Source organism: Pelodiscus sinensis, chromosome 3 (genome assembly GCF_052426305.1).
Source record: "Pelodiscus sinensis isolate ZL-2025 chromosome 3, ASM5242630v1, whole genome shotgun sequence".
NCBI classification, from domain to species: Eukaryota; Metazoa; Chordata; order Testudines; family Trionychidae; genus Pelodiscus; species Pelodiscus sinensis.
Genome location: NC_143054.1, coordinates 77,780,437 through 77,798,413, shown reverse-complemented (window position 1 = coordinate 77,798,413; position 17,977 = coordinate 77,780,437). Strand labels below are relative to the sequence as shown.

The following is a 17,977-nucleotide window of genomic DNA, read 5'->3' as shown; positions in this document are numbered from 1 at the left end:
GGGCTGCTGGGCACCAGGGGGCGGGGCTGCACATGCGCCGCGCACCTAGGGGTGGCACCATGCATGCGCTGCGTGCCTGGGGCCGCACATGTGCCGTACACGTGGGTTCGGCACCATGCATGTTCTGCGCACCCAGGGTGGGGTCCGCGCACGAGCCTGGGGCGCAAGAATGGCTCGGACAGGCCCTGGTCACTAAGCAGATGCACATAAATGCCCTGGCGAGTGCCATGGTGCCCATGGGCACCGCGTTGGGGACCCCTGGTCTAAATGATACTTAGTCCTGCTATAAATTCAGGAGACTAGATTAGATGACCTCTTGAGATTCCTTTCCAGTCCTGCAATTCAGTGATAATCATCAGTGCTCGCTGAGCGGCAGCAAGCCCCGCATGCCAGCCGCACGGTTCTGTGCTCTGCACATGTGCAGATCGTTCTGTGCATGCGCAGATTGCTACACGCTGGCTCTTCCTGGGTGTAATCTACTCGCCACGGGTGAGTAGATTACACTATTTGTCGAGCCTTGTTGATCATTGTCTCTCACATGTCTGGCAGCTAAAGAATTTGAGAACTTTTGGGTAAATTGTATATAAGATCTCATCTTTATATTTTTCAGTGATTAGTGTTCAGCTATTAATTTATCATCTGTAAACCCTTTCAGGCAACTGTTTCTTTGTAGCAATTAATAAATTTGGGAACTTGATAAACAAAACTCTTCTTGCTGCATAGTGTCATGGGAGCATAGTACAGGTTGGACCTCTCTAGTCTGGCAGCCTCAGGACCTGATCAGTCTCATACGAGGGATTTTATCGGCCCTGGGGAGGTCATATCTGCAACCCCTCCTACCAGCCCCCCCCGGCCTGGGATCGGCCAAATGTCTCCTGGCCACCACCAGCCCTCCTGCCCTGCCAGTTCCCCCCATTCCGTGCTAAGCCAGACAGCCTAGCTCCCTGTGCGCCAGGCAGCCCTGCTGCCGGGAGCCCAGCTGCCAGCCTTCCACCGGGACTCTCTGGTCCTGGAACATCTGTGGTCCTGCTGGGCCAGGGAATCCTGGTTAACAGAGGTTCAACCTGTAAAGGGAGGATTATAAAATGTTATATCTTTAATTTGAAAAAGCTGATTGTGCTGTGTTTTGTTTGTGTGTGTTTTTGGGGGGTATGTGGCAGAGATCTGGTGGAAGAAATAATTTAGTCTACATGTGCTTCAGTACCTGCTGGAAGAATGACAGATGACAAAGATGTGCTTCGAGATGTCTGGTTTGGACGAATACCAACCTGTTTCACATTGTATCAGGATGAGATAACTGAAAGGGAAGCTGAACCTTATTATGTGAGTACAGTAAAAACTTTATCTGGTAGGCTGGAAGAATAGTGGATGCCAGTTAGTCAAATATTCAGGTTAACTAATAGTGCTAGTGTGGGAAAAGGCTCTGGGCTGAGGTGAGGTATGGGAGGGGGTACAGACTCTGGGCTGGGGGTATGGGCTCCCGAGCAGAGCTAGAAAAGAGGGGTTTTAGGCAACTTGATTTTTATTTACCTAGGAAATACCACATAATACTCAGTACCTGTGTCAAGCTGCAGATGCAGCAGTAGTACATTAGGAATGGTAAGAACTAAATAATACACGCAAACACAGTAGCACTTCTTTTCTTAAATTACACCTTAAATGTTACATAAATATTTCACATTTGCAATTACAGCAGTCTCCTGAGTTGATGCTGACGGCTGTCCTTAAACTTTTTTTTTCAATTTTCAAATTGTATTAACTCTAACAGATAAGTCCTCAGTTTTGAGTGTCCTTAAAACTTCTACAAATTGCTCTCATCTTCCCCACTCCCACTGTCATTTTGATGAAGATCTGATACCAAGTTACTAAAAAATCTAAGACCGTGTTTAGTGTGCACTTAATTTTGGAGCAAGCCCCATTGACAAGAAATATAGGATGGGGTTCCCTTTGGAAAGACATTTAATCTAAATCTCAAATGTCTGGATACCCATCTCAAGTGTAGGAAACAATTTTAACTTGTCTCTCCCAGTGTTAAATGTTGTGCCGAAGCCAAGAGGGAAGAGAGTCTTGCAAATGCAGGCTCTATAAGGCTAAGATTATACCCTTAAATCTTGTGGAAATGCTACATAATATTTCATTTACAAAAGGCTTCCCTGCTGTTGAATATGGAATAATACTTTGATATGCATGAGAATTATTTTAGAAATACCTAAAATATTAATGTCAACTTGGTTTTGTTTGGTTATTTTTTTTAAGTTAGCCAGTCTTTTGAGCTAGCCATTTAAACAGAATATTTTAAGTCTATTTTTAAAAAAACCTTTTACATTCTTACATAAGGGATTTTCTGCTCACCATATGTTTTTAAAGACCTTTTCAATTAGTTCCTCTTCTACTTACTTGGTGAGGAAATATCGAAACTGACTATAAAAGTGCAATCAGATGCGCAAACTAGTTGAAAATATTATTTTGCTATCTTCAGTTATAATTTTAATAGGTATAGAAGTTTCAGATGAGAAACTTTTTCAATTAAGTGTTTTGAAAAAGCAGATAAGTAGACAAGTGTATATGTAATGGCAGGTAGAAGTGTTAGAACTAACTAATTAGCTGATTGAGGATTCAGTTATCTTTCTTGTCTTTTACTGAGAGTAGCAAACTTTCTGTTTTGGACAGTGTGTGTCGTTTTTTATTCAAGAAATAAATATACAAATTGAACCTCCGAAAGCCGGGATTCTTTGGTCCGGCAACATCCAGAAGGACATGGATGTTCCAGGATGAGACAGTTCCACTAGAGCACTGGTGGCTGGGAAATGCTGCAGCAGGTCTGCCCAACAAGACTGGGAGCCTGGTGTGCTGTGACCTGGACTGCCTGACTTAGCGGGGGTTTGGGGTGGCGGGGGAGGAAGAGAGGGGAGGTCAGGTAGGGCAGAGGGGCTGGTGGCAGTGAGGAGAGCCAGCTGCCAGTCCATGGCTGGAAGGGCTGATAGTGGGGGGGGGGGGGGAGCGGCAGATATGATATCCTCTGGTCCAGCAAAATCCCTCATCTGGGACTAGTTAGGTCCTGAGGGTGCTGGATCAGGAAGGTTCAACCTGTACTTAAAAGGTGAATTGCATAGAGTGTGTTTTGTTTCATTTTATAAAATGAAACATTTTTCCTTTTGTTTTTAATGCTACATTCAGTGGGGTTTTAAGGACTTGGGAAAAAAATAGCAACCATCTTGATGGGTATCAAATGTGAATACAAAATATGAAAGAGATGGAGCTCACAAGATGCACAGCGAATTTAACAGTAATTTGAAAAGTTCATATTAAAATTTAATCAAATGTTTACCTGATCAAAATTTTTAGCTCACATGAAACTTTATTTTCAAGCAGTATTTTATAGTAATGTATGTATCCTGTATAATTAAATGGGCTACTCTATTTTATTCTTTGCTCTGTAAAAGAAAAGGGTCCAGTTATGAGAAATGTAACTGTACCTGACCACTAAGTAATTGCCTTTTAGTAAATTACCTCTGTCTCCTTCCAGCTGCATGGAGTGACAAAGAAAAAAAAATGTATAAACGATTTTTGGTGTTAAAGTATTTTCAGGGCTAATGCCAGTTATATTAAAAATCTTATTTTAATACAAATATCATTTGATAGCATTAACTTCTTAATGGTATTTAAGAGGCAAATTACTATTACTGTCTGAAAGCATGGCATGTGGAAAAAAAGTCAACAGTATATTTTGTCTAGAAAACCAGAACATATATGTGGCTTTACATTAGATTTCTAAAATTTAAAAAGAAATTACACCTGCTTGTGCAAACTTTCCTTTCAGTTGCTTTTACCTAGAATAAGCTACTTGACACTGGTAACGGACAAAGTGAAAAAACACTTTCAGAAGGTTATGAGACAAGAAGATGTTACTGAGATATGGTTTGAATACGAAGGTACACCACTGAAATGGTGAGTTCATTTAACTTTGTATCATTAAAATGTCACACGCATAGTATTACAAAACGATTGTCTGAAAAGATTGAGTTAAGCACGCTGTCAGTATTTTCATAATAAAAAAATCACATCTTATTATGAAGACTAGTTTCAGTCCAGTGGCGGCATCTTGCAGACACACATTACAATGTTACCATTTACAAAAATTTTGAATTAGTGATGGGATGGATGGTATTTAAATTCTATAGCTCACTTAGCCAGCTGTGTACTGTGACAGAGCAGGTGCTTTGGAAGCACAGAATATTCAAGGACTGTTGTGCTGGGAGGTAATGTGCTGAAGACATGGAATATTCAGAGGCTACGTCTAGACTGGCCCCTAATTCCGGAAAAGTCATGCAAAGCAGGTAAGTCAGAATAGGGAAATCCGCGGGGGATTTAAATATCCCCCGCGGGATTTAAATAAACATGTCCGCCGCTTTTTTCCCGGCTTGGGGAAAAGCCGGAAAAAAGCGTCTAGACTGGCGCAATCCTCCGGAATAAAGCCCTTTTCCGGAGGATCTCTTATTCCTACTTGATCGCGCCAGTCTAGACGCTTTTTTCCGGCTTTTCCTCAAGCCGGAAAAAAAGCGGCGGACATGTTTATTTAAATCCCGTGGATTTCCCTATTCTGACTTACCTGCTTTGCATGACTTTTCCGGAATTAGGGGCCAGTCTAGACGTAGCCAGACTGTATATTTATATTTATAAACTGGTGATTGTATTCCTGGCTAGACGGGGAGAGCTAAAAGATTTATGTTGTCTGGCAACTCTTTATGTTGTCTGGCAACTAAAGTTTTTCCTTTCTACTTTCTTCTGTAGACTGAATTGTAATGTTACTTTTTACTAATCAACAAACTTCATGGAATAATGCTTCCTTATTTCTGAAGAACAACTGCTTATAAAGCAGATGATTAGGAAAGCTATGATGTGTACTACCTCCTTACAGATTGACTTGTGCCATGTCTGACTAAGACAAAATGTAACTTATTTTAAAATGTCTCTAGATGTATTCTGTATGTTGTAAGTGAAAATTAAAAGCACTGGTTCCTCCTCCCTCTCCCCCTTGCTCCTCTGATAGAGGCAGCAGGGAGAAGCGATTAATAGAGGCACTAGTCAACTATCTTATAAGCTTTTGCTTATTGGATAGTCTACTAGTCACTTACATTCCTAGTTCTGCAGCTGCACACTTGCACCTTACAAGCACTTACTCTGGAATATTACAACAGCAACTAATAGTGGCTGGTATCAGGTCACTTATAAAGAGAACTCTTGCCTCTTGGAATCTCCCCCCCCCCCCCGAACACCTGTCTGCCCTCAACTCTAACTACAGTTCAGTCTGATTTGTGCAATCAAACAGTATTTTGTGAATGAGAAATCTCTTTTAAGTAGTTTGCACAATCATGTTATCTGACTTTCTGCTCCTTTTTTTTTGAATTATTTGGTTTCTGTTTTTTTCCTTTCCTCTCCTAAGCTCTGTAAGTGTAATGACCTGTGTTTGCAGTCCCCTAACATGCTTTTTTTGTTTGTTGTGCTTTGCACAAAGCATGTTTTAGAACAGTGGTCCTGCATAATAGCACTTCCCTAGAAATTCAGTTCTTAACATAACATTTGAACATTGGCTATTCTAGTGTGATCCCAGTGTTCTGTGGGAATGTGACTGTCCCTATCCTTGACTGACAAATCCTCTCTTCACTGTTTCCTTCTGTTGGTGTATTCCTGCCCACACTGTCTACCTTGGCTTAGAAACATGTTTTATTTGAAAGAACTATAAAAGGTCTCTGTGCACGTGCTGCTCAATACCATAAGTGTTTCTGGCTCCTAAAATATACTTGAGATTAGAAGTTCTGAATAGGGACATAAATGACTAGTGGCGTAGACGACTACCTGATAAGCATATGCTTATCAGGTAGTTGAGTTGCTACTCAACTAGTCGCTTCCCCCTCTCCCCTTGCTACCTCAATCAGAAGCAGCAAGAGGTGGGAGTAGGAGCCAATCCGGGGGGGTGCTGGCTTAAAAGCTGGTTCACCCGGGCACCATCTCTTTGGAGTGGCAGGGAAGGCAGAGGCACAATAGAGGACCAGGCACAAGCTGGGAATCAGCTGTCCTGGCTCATGCTCAGTCTCAGAAGCTGCTCCTCTGCTTTTTAAATGTAGCAAGAACTGCAGGTTTCAAAGGCAGAGATTCAGCAGTCAGGCGGTGCGAGTGGGGCCTGAAACGGTCCCCACTCACCCTGGGTTCCCCGCTGCGCCTCTGCCTCCCTTGTCCAGGTTCCCTGTTGCGCCTCTGCCTTTGAAATGTAGCAAGAGCCCTTATCAACTAATTGGGTAGTCAATGGAAATTCCGTTAACAACTCATTTAGCTGATTAATCAAAACGTAACATCCCTAGTCCTGAAAACGAGTAGAAGGCAGTCTCTTGGAGCATTATGTCAAGTCTGTGATAGCTTGAGCTTAAATCTCAGTACATCAATACTAGCACTGCTTCAAAATTTCAGAGGCAGGAATAATCTTGCTTGTAGCTCTGAAGATTGTAATAATGCAGTCATAGCATTTTACTTTTAACAGGGATTCATGTTTTTCTTTAGCAAGTGATTTCTCTGGTGGTGTTTCTGGCTGCAGAACTAGCCTTAGAAGTACCATTGGTGCAAATAAAATCCCATGAAAGCTTCTTCATAAAAGGATCCTGCAAAAAACGTGCGCTGGAAGCAGTTGTTGCAAAAGACTTTTCTCTTTAGCATGGAACTTATTTCAAACTCTTTGAAGTAAGGAGACCAAAGATAAAATGTATTTGGCATCTGTATTGGTATTGTAAATTGAAGATGGCTCTTTAAGAGGCAGGTATCATGTGATATGTTCCCTGTATAGTTAGGGATATTAAATAGTGGTTAATTGAATAGTCAATTAACCTCACAAATTCTTATCTGTAACTCGACTATTCTGTAGTACCCGACTATTATAGTGCTGGGTTAGGGCCAGCAACCAGTGCACTCTGGCCGATTCCTGAGCCCTCTGCTAGTCTGAATCAGAGACAGTAGCACGGGGCTACAGGCAGCTGGTCCATGTGGGGATCTTGTTTTTAAATTCGCTCCCCTCGTGGACCAGCTCCTGTCTGGCACCCCGCACAACAGCTCCTGACAGAGGGTGGTCTGAGCTCCTGGATCTGACACGAGCCGGAACTGAGCTGGGCTGCCTGCCTGCCCCCCCAGTTCCTAATACACTTCAAATGCAGAGCCGCAGCAGGGGTTAAGTCCCAGACCTGGCTTGAGCTGGGACTGAACCAAGCTGCTGGTCAGCCTGCTAAACAATTTACTGGCAAGGCAGGGAGGGAGGGAAGAGAATGTGTGTAGTCTATAGCAGTAACTGATAAGCTTTTGTTTATTGGTTAATCAGTTAATCGACTATACTATTTCATCCCTATGTAGAGAACTATAAATCTTAAAGGAAATACATACTTATTTTGCTTAGCTCACCTCTTTAGAGTATTCTTCCATGAATTGCCTTTGCAAATCTCTATTGTAGGAGTCATGTGCCATGACTGCATACCACAGACCTTCTAATACAGTGGTCACCAACCAGTAGATTGGGATCTATTGGTAGATCTTGGAGCCTCTGACAGGTGATCCTGACTGGTTTGGCCAAGAGGTTATCAAGCCCAGCACGTCAGCTGCCCCTCCCCTCCCCCCCCCCCCCAAAGCTGCGTATCTCCTGCCCTTTTCCTTGGAGCTGTCCCCTCCGGAGCCTGTTTTCTGGGCAGGGAAGGGACAGGAGGGGGCGCTGATGTCAAGGTGTCCCCTCCCACCCTGTATCCTATTGCCACAGAGCAGCGAAGGGGCACAGCAGGACTTGGGATGGAGTTTGCTGGCTGCTTTTGGGAGTGGTGCAGGGCCAGGACAAGGGGTGCCTGCCTAGTCCCACTGCACCACCACCCAGAAGCCACCCGAGGTAAGCAGGGCCCAGGGTACATAGTAAAACCCTACCCCCAGTCATGAATCCTTTCCTGCACCCCCAAGTCCCTGCCCTAGCCACGAGCACCCCTGCATCCAAACACCCTCCCTGAGCCTGCACCTGCAACCCCCTCTGGCACGCTCAACTGCCTGCCCCAAGCTCAGCTCAGATATCCTCTTAGACTCCAAATCCCATAATCCAAGATGAAAGCCTGCACCCTAGGGTTACCAGGTGTCCAGTTTTCACTCGGGCAGTCCGGTTTTCTCAGACAGAAAGGCCGGCAAGGATATCTTTCCCCTGCTGCATTGGGAGTGCGGACATTTAAAGCTGCAGTGACTTTTTTTTTTCCCCCTCAACCAGTTTTTTCCCTGTCATGTTCAGGATTTTCTTTTTGAAGGTATCTGCCAGCCCTCTGCCCCTGTGTGGTGAAAGGGAGGGAGATGGGAAAGGGAGGATGGAATGAGCAGGGGTAGGGCCTCAGAGAAGTAGCACAAAGGAGGTGGGGCAAGGGTATTTGGGTTTGGGGTAGAACTTGAATTGTACTTAAATTCAAAAAGTGATCTTGTGCTTAAAAAGATTAGAAACCTCTTAATATATTTGATAGTCTTCAAGGTTCCACAGGGCTCCTTGTGCTTTTACTGACACAGACTGCCAAGGCCACTTCTCTGATACTCCTCTCTGGAATTAACAGGTGTGTCCCAGGCCTTGTGAGAATATCTGGGAATGAGAAAATTTGGCTCCAAGGGGGAAAATCCCATTTGTCCACAGTCTGCCTATTGATTGCCCCTGCTGTAAAGCCACCCAGTCTTGGCCTCCCTCCCATACAGCTCAGTTACAGATGATGGGAGTTACTGAAAATCTTGTTCATCATCTATAGTTAAGAACCTACTCTGTATCCATCCTTTGTTTTAATTTTCTACCAGCAAAAAGCAGCCATGAAGCTTGTTCTTTCTCCCTTTCTCATTATTGTTAGGAAATTTTAAAAAGCTAAATTAAAAAGAATATTGTCAACTTTAAAAAAAAATCATACTTGAATCTAAATTTTAACCTATTAGACTAGTCTTGAATGGGGTTGTAGGAGCTGTGTTGGTCTTAGATCCCAAACCTAAAGAAGAGGTCTGTGTAAGCTCAAAAGTTTCTCTCACCAACAGAAGTTGAACTAATAAAAATACTCTCTCACACATCTTGTCTTAGCTTTTTGGCTAACTCGCCAGCAGATGGTGCTGAAGCACTATGTTGTTTCTATATATTTTGAGATGTCATGAAAATATTCTGGTATACCACTCAGTTTCTCTAGAAATGATGTTGTCTTTTCCTTCAACCGTGCCTCTTTAAGGACCCCACCCTGGAAAGTCTTAAACATATACTTTACTGACTGTATACACAATAAGTAATTCCATTGAATTCAGAGGGACTGCTCAATGTCTGAAGTTAAGTACATGTACAAATATTTGCAGGCTAAGGGCCTAAGAGAACAGTTTTACTTTGTCATGTTTCCAAAAATACTAATTTCTAAGATCTTTGAAGGCATAAGAGAATTTAGCATGTGTGCCACTCCTAAGTGAAAGTTATATCGAGTACAGGCAGTCCCCGAGTTACGAGGATCCAACTTCTGTCGGATCCGCACTTACGAACGGGGCTTTCTCGCCCCGGAGCTCGCAGGCAGCGGGACCGCCCAGAGCGCAGCGGTCTCACCACCTCGACCTCCGGGGCGAGAAAAGCTGCTCCGGGTGCCCCTGGTCTGCTGGGGACCATCTCCAGCAGACCAGGGACACCCGGAGCAAAGCCGGGGAGGCGGAGGGGTCCCGCGCCTCTGAGGCTTTGCTCTGGCAAAGCCTCAGAGGCGCGGGACTCCGCCGCCGCTGCGGCTTTGCTCCCGGTGTCCCTGGTCTGCTGGAGACGGTCTCCAGCAGACCAGGGACATCTGGAGCAAAACTGCAGTGGCGGCGGGGTCCCGTGCAAAGCCTCAGAGGCGCGGCACCCCGCTGCCGCTGCGGCTTTGCTCCCCGTGTCCCTGATCTGCTGGGGGGGGTGCAGCTAGTGCGCCCCCCCCAAGCAGACCAGGCTTTTGTTGTGGACCCTGGGGTAGAGCAGCTGGGGTGCTGCCGGGTTGGTCCTGCAGGGACCTACCTGGCAGCCCAGCTGTTCTGTCCCAGGCTCGAGATTCAGCCGCTGTTGAAACTGATCAGTGGCTGATTCCAGGAAGCTGGGGGCAGAGCAATTCTGCCTCCAGCTTCTTGTAGTCAGCCCCTGGTCAGTTTCAGCAGCAGCGGCTGAATCTGGAGCCAGTTCCGACTTACATACAAATTCAACTTAAGAACAAACCTATAGTCCCTATCTTGTACGTAACCCGGGGACTGCCTGTACTAAATCACATGTCATATTTCATTGAGGCACATTTAACAAGATGGTCTTTTTAGATTTCTGTACAAAAATTTGTAGAAAAGTTTTGTGAAATAAATATTTGGGAGAGGTTTAAAATACAGTATTTTTCTTGGCGAGCCCTGTAATACATTGCAAAAGGCCAGCTTTTTTTTAGAGTAAATTTTATCTTTATTTTTTACTTCAAGATAGAAAGTGAACACTTAAAGGGCACAGTCTCTGTTCTTGTAACTCATATTGGTTTTAATGGTATTGCTAGTAAACCTTAAATCTGTTCCCTGAAATTTTGCCCTTCTATTTTGTTCTGACTGGTTTTACAGTCATTGGGGACGGACAGACTGAACAAATCCTGTTTGGCCTTGTCTCACTCAACCCACCTACCAACATGTCCTTATTTCTGCTGCCTGTTTGCAATCATTCCCTTAGGAGATAAGATAGGAGGTAGGTAGACAGTCATTTCAAAAGTCAATATGATATAGAAAAGTTAGATGGAATGTTCTATAAATATATTAGAAGCAAGAGGAAGACCAAGGACAGGGTAGGCCCATGGCTCAGTGAGGAGGGAGGAACAGTAACAAGAAACTTGGAAATGGCAGAGATGCTTAATGACTTCTTTGTTTTGGTCTTCACCGAGAAGTCTGATGAAGGAATACCTAACATAGTGAATGCAGGTGGAAAGGGGGTAGGTTTAGAAGATAAAATTAAAAAAGAACAAGTTAAAAATCACTTAGAAAAGTAAGATGTCTACAAGTCACCAGGGCCTGATGAAATGCATCCTAGAATACTCAAGGAGCTGATAGAGGAGGTATCTGAGCCTTTAGCTATCATCTTTGGAAAATCAAGGAAGAAAGGAGAGATTCCAGAAGATTGGAAACGGGCAAATATAATGCCCATCTATAAAAAGGGAAATAAAAACAATCCAGGAAACTACAGACCAGTCAGTTTAATTTCTGTGCCAGGAAAGATAATGGAGCAAGTAATTAAGGAAATCATCTGCAAACACTTGGAAGACAATAAGGTGATAGGGAACAGCCAGCATGGATTTGTAAAGAACAAATCATGTCAAACCAATCTGATAGCTTTCTTTGATAGGATAACGAGTCTTGCAGATAAGGGAGAAGCGGTGGACGTGGTATACCTAGACTTTAGTAAGGCATTTGATACGGTCTCCCATGATATTCTTATCAATAAACTAGGCAAATATAACTTAGATGGGAGCTACTATCAGGTGGGTGCATAACTGGCTGGATAACTGTTCCCAGAGAGTAGTTATTAACGGTTCACAATCCTGATGGGAAGGTATAACAAGTGAGGTTCCGCAGGGGTCTGTTTTGGGACTGGTTCGGTTTAATATCTTCATCAATGATTTAGATATTGGCATAGAGAGTGTTATGCTTAAACGAAGCACACGAGATCTTTTATAGGGGAAAAGGCAGTACGCCGCATTTGAGAATACAACAATTGCATATGCTTTTCATTCACTCACACACAGAAACACCATATACACACAGTCCCGCCAGACGACGTTATAGTTACCAGTCCAGATTCTGTATCAATCTAGTGGCCAGCTAGATTGAACACAGAGGAAGAGCAGGGCCTTTGTCGGTCGATCGATCCGATGCTCCTCTGGAGTTGGTGGCAAGACAAACCCAAAGTTTCATAGCAAAGCACCCTGCTTTTATAATCCTTTTCTCTGTTGAAGTCTATGGATTCCGCTGTGGCAGCCTGTGACTGGAATGTTATCTTTTTAATGTCAGTGTTCCCAAAACATTTCCAGAGCTCATCCTGTAATCAATCGTCTTTCAGGGGTGCTGGCTCCGCTTTAAGGCTGTCAATCAGCCAATAATCCACTCATCCTGTGAGTAGGGGGTATGTATCGATGGTTATAGGTGGTTCTTTGACACCAGGTAGTCTAGTTTTTACCCACGCTCACCCCTCCTTCTTTGACCATCTGGTTCTGAGCAATAATTTTTGCACCTTTATCTCGACACATACATACCACTTTCACACACAAACAATCTCTTACAAGGACTCTCAAGGAAGAGGATAACATCAATATCTGCATTGGGCAAAGCAAAAAGGCACTGTAAATCAAACAATTAAGGCCTTAGCCTTCAACATTCCTCTATTCTTATTATCACAGACACAGTACCAAGACTCTATCTTTCTACTTAGGCCATTTACTAAACTCCCTAAACTTTAAAATGAAGGAATATGCATTTAACTGAAAGGACTAAGTTTAATAAAATATTAAATGTGTATTAATATGTTACCTTACATTACTATATTATTGCTACATCATTGAACTACATTGCTTACATCATTAAACCTAAAAAACAAATATAAAAAGGATAAAACTTTTAATCCTAACATATCCCCCTTTTGATCCCCTTTTGTTCTTATATACTTGTTTCATGGCTATATATTGTGAGGCAGTTTGAGCTTGTGGTTGCAATTTAACAAATATTCTTTTTGTCCAGCAACACACAAATATCATTCCAATTAGGCAAATGGAAGACAATATCAATACAGTCATCAATGGGTGAAGCACAAATGACAATATACTTTTAGACATGGGAGACCAGTCTGTAAAAAATATACCAGTGATAAGCAGTAAGTTCTTTTTCAGCACCAGCAAATTTAATCATATCCCCATTTGCATGTGTTATTCAGAGAGCTCGCCTTCCCACGTTCTTCTGAGTTCCTTGTAATAACTGTGACTTTTGTTTCTAGGAGTAAGTGGTCAACTAACTCCTCCCAATCCATACCAGGAAAACGGAGAAGTTAACCAAGGGTGCAATCGCTTAATCACTTATTAAGTTTGCAGATGATGCCAGGCTAGGAGGGGTTGCAGCTGCTTTGGAGGATAGGGTCATGGTTCAAAATGATCTGGACAAATTGGAGAAATGGTCTGAGGTAAACAGGATGAAGTTTAATAAGGACAAATCCAAAGTGCTCCACTTAGGAAGGAACAATCAGTTTCCCACATACAGAATGGGAAGTGACTGTCTAGGAGGGAGTACAGGAGAAAGGGATCTAGGGGTTATAGTGGACCACAAGCTAAATATGAGTCAACAGTGTGACGCTGTGGCAAAAAAAGCAAACATGATTCTAGGATGCATTAACAGGTGTGTTGTGAGCAAGACATGAGAAGTCATTCTTCCATTCTACTCTGCGCTGATTAGGCCTCAGTTGGAATATTGTGTCCAGTTCTGGGCACCACATTTCAAGAAAGATGTAGAGAATATGGGGAAGGTCCAGAGAAGAACAGCAATAATGATTAAAGGGCTAGAGAACATGACCTATGAAGGAAGACTGAAAGAATTGGGCTTGTTTAGTTTGGAAAGGAGAAGACAGAGAAGGGACATGAAAGTGGTTTTCAGGTATTTAAAAGGGTGTCACAAGGAGGAGGGAGAAAACTTGTTCTTCCTGGCTTCTGGAGATAGAACAAGAAGCAATGGGCTTAAACTGCAGCAAGGGAGGTGTAGGTTGGACATTAGGAACTTTTTCCTAATGTCCAACCTACACCTCCCTTGCTGCAGTTTAAGCCCATTGCTTCTTGTTCTAACTGTCAGGGTGGTTAAACACTGGAATAAGTTACCTAAGGAGGTTGTGGAATCTCCATCTCTGGAGATATTTAAGAGTAGGTTAGATAAATGTCTATCAGGGATGGTCTAGACCAGTGGTCTCCAACCTTTTTACACTCAAGATCACTTTTTAAATGATAGAACAAGCCAAGATCTACCACTCCACTCTGCCCTCGCTATTCTCCTCCTGTCCATCACTTGCTATCCCCAACCCTTATACGGCTGCTTTTTTCCCCAATTCTTCTGTAGTAAGAGGTTTTTCCAACATTTGGCCTGTCTAAGACTGGACCAAATGTCAGAAAAACCCCTTCTTTAGGAAGCTCCCTTATTCCTTGTGGAAAGAGGAATATAGGGGTTACCGAAAGAGCATGTTTGCTCTTCTTCTAAAAATTTTTGCTCTTCCCTGAATGCGGAAGAGTTTTTCTGGGATACCTCTGGAATCCCGGAAAAGCTCCTGCAGTCTAGCTGTACCCTCACTGGGTTGAGACAGGATGTGTGGGTTCTGGGGTGGGAATGAGGGGTTTGGGTATAGGAAGGGGTGAGAGGTGCAAGCTCTGGGAGGGAATTTGGATACAGAAGGAGATGGAGGAGGGGATGCTGGCTCAAGGAGCGGGCTCCAGGCTGGGGAGTGTTGGGGTTAGGTGGAGAGTTGGGGTACTGAGCAAGCCATAGGCTTGTGGATGTGAGGGTGCAGGAGTTTGGGTTGGGGGATGGGAGGGGCTCAAGGTCAGGGAGGTTAGGAGTATAATGGGCTCAGGACACAGATTTGTGGTGTGTGGATGATGTAGGAGTGTTGTGGCAAAAGACTGAGGATGTGGGGGTGCAGGAGCTTGGCGATGTGAGAGGCTCAGGACAGGGGGTTCCAGTATATGATAGGCTCAAATCTGGGGGGGGGTGCAGTAGTGTTATGATGCTGCGGACAGATGGGGGTTTGTTGGCCAGGCTTCATTTTTAAATAAGATATGTCAAACACAAAAAGTTTCAGCATTGTTTTTATTTATGAGAACCTATTTTGATTCAAGGGTCACTGAAAAGTCAGTCGGGGCCACACAAGTGAGATGCAAAAAATATAACTCCTCCAAAGCCTCACTAACGTGGCCCCAACTGTGCTGGTGGGAGCAGGGGACATGTGACTGGGGAAGGGTGCTAGTGGGTGCTGGGGCAGAGGACAGCCGGCGGGGGCAGGGGCCAGGATGCCAGTGGAAGCAGAGTGCCAGTGGGAACAGGGGGCAGGGTGTTGGCTGGGGCAGGGAATCCTCCGCACATGCCTTTCCCCCCCCCCCACCCCCCAGAGGAGGGAAACTCTGGCAAGAGCCTCCTCCCGGGACTCCTCCCCCCTCCCCTGCAAAAGAGGAAAGCCCCTGCACGTGCTTCCTCACCCCCCAGGACTCCTCCCCCCTCCCCGGCAAGTGTGCTTCCCCCCCTGAACTCGTACCTCCTCCCCTGAAGAGGAGGGGAGCCCCGGTGCATGCCTCCCTTCCCCTCTCTCACCCCTTCCCCCAGAAGCCCCAGCAGGCGCCTTCCTCCGGGATTCCTATCTCCTCCCGGTGCTCCACAGATCTGGAGGAGGGGAGCAGGCAGTGCACTTTCGGAAACCCCGGAAGTGATGCGCAGCTGCCGGACTTCCCTCCACCCCGCAGGAAGCTGGCAGTACCTCCATTTTCGGAGGTAGGTAGTGGGGCTTATTGGGGGGGCCCTGAATACCTCGCGATTGACTGGTCGAGCCCTCCCGATCGACTGGTTGGTGACCACGGGTCTAGACAGTACTGCGGCCTGCCATGAGGGTAGGGGACTGGACTCGATGACCTCTCGAGGTCCCTTCCAGTCCTAGTATTCTATGATTCTGTGGTGTGTAATTGAATAGTCATGTAACTGCATCAAATTACATGACTATTTGAAAGTCCCCAGAAGCGGGGCTGGTAGCCAGTGCACTCCTAGCCCCGCTCCTGGGAGCCCGCTGCATTGCTGCCTCTCTGAGAGGAAGTAGCAAGGGGTGGCAGGCAGGAACCAGTCTGCAAGGGGAGCAGTTTTAAATACCGCATCCTGCCTGCCACCCCACAGTGTGGGGTGGCAGCAGCCCCTGTGAGTGGAGATCCCCAAGCTCCCCGCGGAGAGAGGCTGCTCTGTGACCTCAGCACCCCTGCACTCTGGCTCTGATAGATACAGCAGTATGGGGGGCGGAGGAGGGGAGCTGGCTCTTTAAAGCTGGGTCTCTCCAGCACCGGCTCCTGCGTGCTTCCCCCTTGCCTTGCTGGCTCTGAGGAGGAAGCAAGGTGGGGGGCAGTTGGGACTGCACAGCTGGAATGCAGTTAATTCTGTTGACTACACGCATTCCTCCCTCCTCCTCCCCCGCCCCCGCTGCCTCTGTGTCAGAGGTGGGGCAGGGAGACTGGTGCCCATGGGGAGCTGGCTTTAAGCTGATTCCCCAGGCATATTGGCCCCTGCCTGCCCCGTCACCCTCTGCACTGCTGCCTGTCTATCAGAGGCAGTGGGGAGCCAACATGTAATTCTAAATGTGTAACTTGTGTACATTTAATATACTTTTCTATACACCCCTCTTTTTTTTTTTTTTTAGGCACTTTCCAATTGGATTGCTATTTGACCTTCATGCATCAAATACAGCCCTTCCTTGGAACATCACAGTACATTTCAAGGTACGATTAAAATGCATTTTTTTCTGGTTAAAAATAAGTCAGCTTAGTAAGAACTGCATGAAACTTTGAAACCAGAAGAAGGTTTCATAATTGTGCTTACACTATTTCTCAAGTATCTACTTTTTGGGGGGGGCGGGGGAAGGGCAAAGTTAGTACTCTAGTACAGCTGTTTAGAACTTTCTGGAAATTCAAAGCTGGCTCTTTATGTTCAAGAAGTATGCATATGTGTTTAAATGATCTACCTTGGAAAATGACTCTGTTTTAAAAAATTGAACTGTTTGCTTTAGAATAAATTGTTTGAATATATGCCAGTGCACATGGGTAGTGCAGTAGGCAAGCATCTTCTACAGTTGTCTTTTGATTCACTGTCACTTGCGAGAGAGAGTATGATTGCTTGTTCCTTTGGAAATATCTGGAGAGGAATAGGCTTATAGAAATCTTTGAAAAATCAGATTATTGTTGGGTACATTGAAAGCACACTTAATCAGGGTCCTCTTCAAGGGCTAAATGAAATGAGATTGGTAACCTTGCAACAGTTTAGTCACTGGGGGACCAGTGCACTGATTACACATCATAAAACTGTCAGATATAATAATGTTACTGATCTTTGCTCAGGAAAGTAATTGTATTGAATTAGCATTTAGTCTGAATTATGTTAAGCCCAATAGTCATACACATTACTTTCAGATATGAATTGAAGTTAAAGTCACAAAAGAGCCTTCCATGTCATTGTTAATAGTATCCATAATTTTTAAATAAAATCAAAGCTGTTTTTTCTCTTGTAGAGATGCAAAAGAGTTAACACAGTAGAAAAAATATATTGTTGATAGGAAAAACCAGCTTGTTGACTATTAACTTTGTGTGTTTTGTGTTTGTGAAATGGAAAGCAAAATTAGGAAGTATTTACTTAGGTTGTTCTGAACACTCCCACTCACCAAGTTTAGGAGCATTTGAACAATATCGTTTTTAGAAAAATTAGGAAGTCCTGCTCCCAGGAACACTGCAAATGAATCATTGGTAGCTATGCTGTGCATTTTGGAAAACCATAGTGGTGTTTGTTTTATCCAAATTCAGTGCTTACAGAATTATGTGCGCTTATTTTGTTTGAATTCTCTGCCTTAATGTTACATTAACAATTGTTTCATATTACATTTACTTTTAGTTACTAATTTTTATTAAATATAAATGTAATTTGTTAAATAATTATTGAAAGTACAAGTATTTAAGAAAAGTTGTAACATACAAAATAAAAGAATGTAGACAAGTTGAGGCAATATGGGTTATGATTCCTAGAGGAATATGTAAGGAAACAAGACTTGAATATTTGGTAAAATGAGATTCATGCTATGCATTCCTTTCTACTAGGGATGTTAAAAAGAGTGTTTTTGTGAACATGTAACGGCTGAAATTTTCAGCGATTACATGTGTACACACAGCGC

At 44.2% G+C, this 17,977-nt stretch overlaps 1 protein-coding gene across 7 annotated transcripts in view; it reads left to right on the top strand.

The window, feature by feature from the left end:
- ATG5 (autophagy related 5) overlaps positions 1 to 17,977 on the top strand; it is a 120,514-nt gene that overhangs the window by 6,907 nt on the left and 95,630 nt on the right. For 5 of the 7 annotated variants that reach the window (XM_014571188.4, XM_006118471.5, XM_075923950.2 and 2 more), the window contains exons 2-4: positions 1,161 to 1,323; positions 3,821 to 3,948; positions 16,460 to 16,538. In XM_014571188.4, coding sequence (XP_014426674.1) covers positions 1,216 to 1,323; positions 3,821 to 3,948; positions 16,460 to 16,538 — 315 coding nt within the window. In that variant the 5' untranslated portion in view covers positions 1,161 to 1,215. The remainder of the gene's footprint in view (positions 1 to 1,160; positions 1,324 to 3,820; positions 3,949 to 16,459; positions 16,539 to 17,977) is intronic. The other 2 variants (XM_025182321.3, XM_075923952.2) reach the window with 1 other exon arrangement.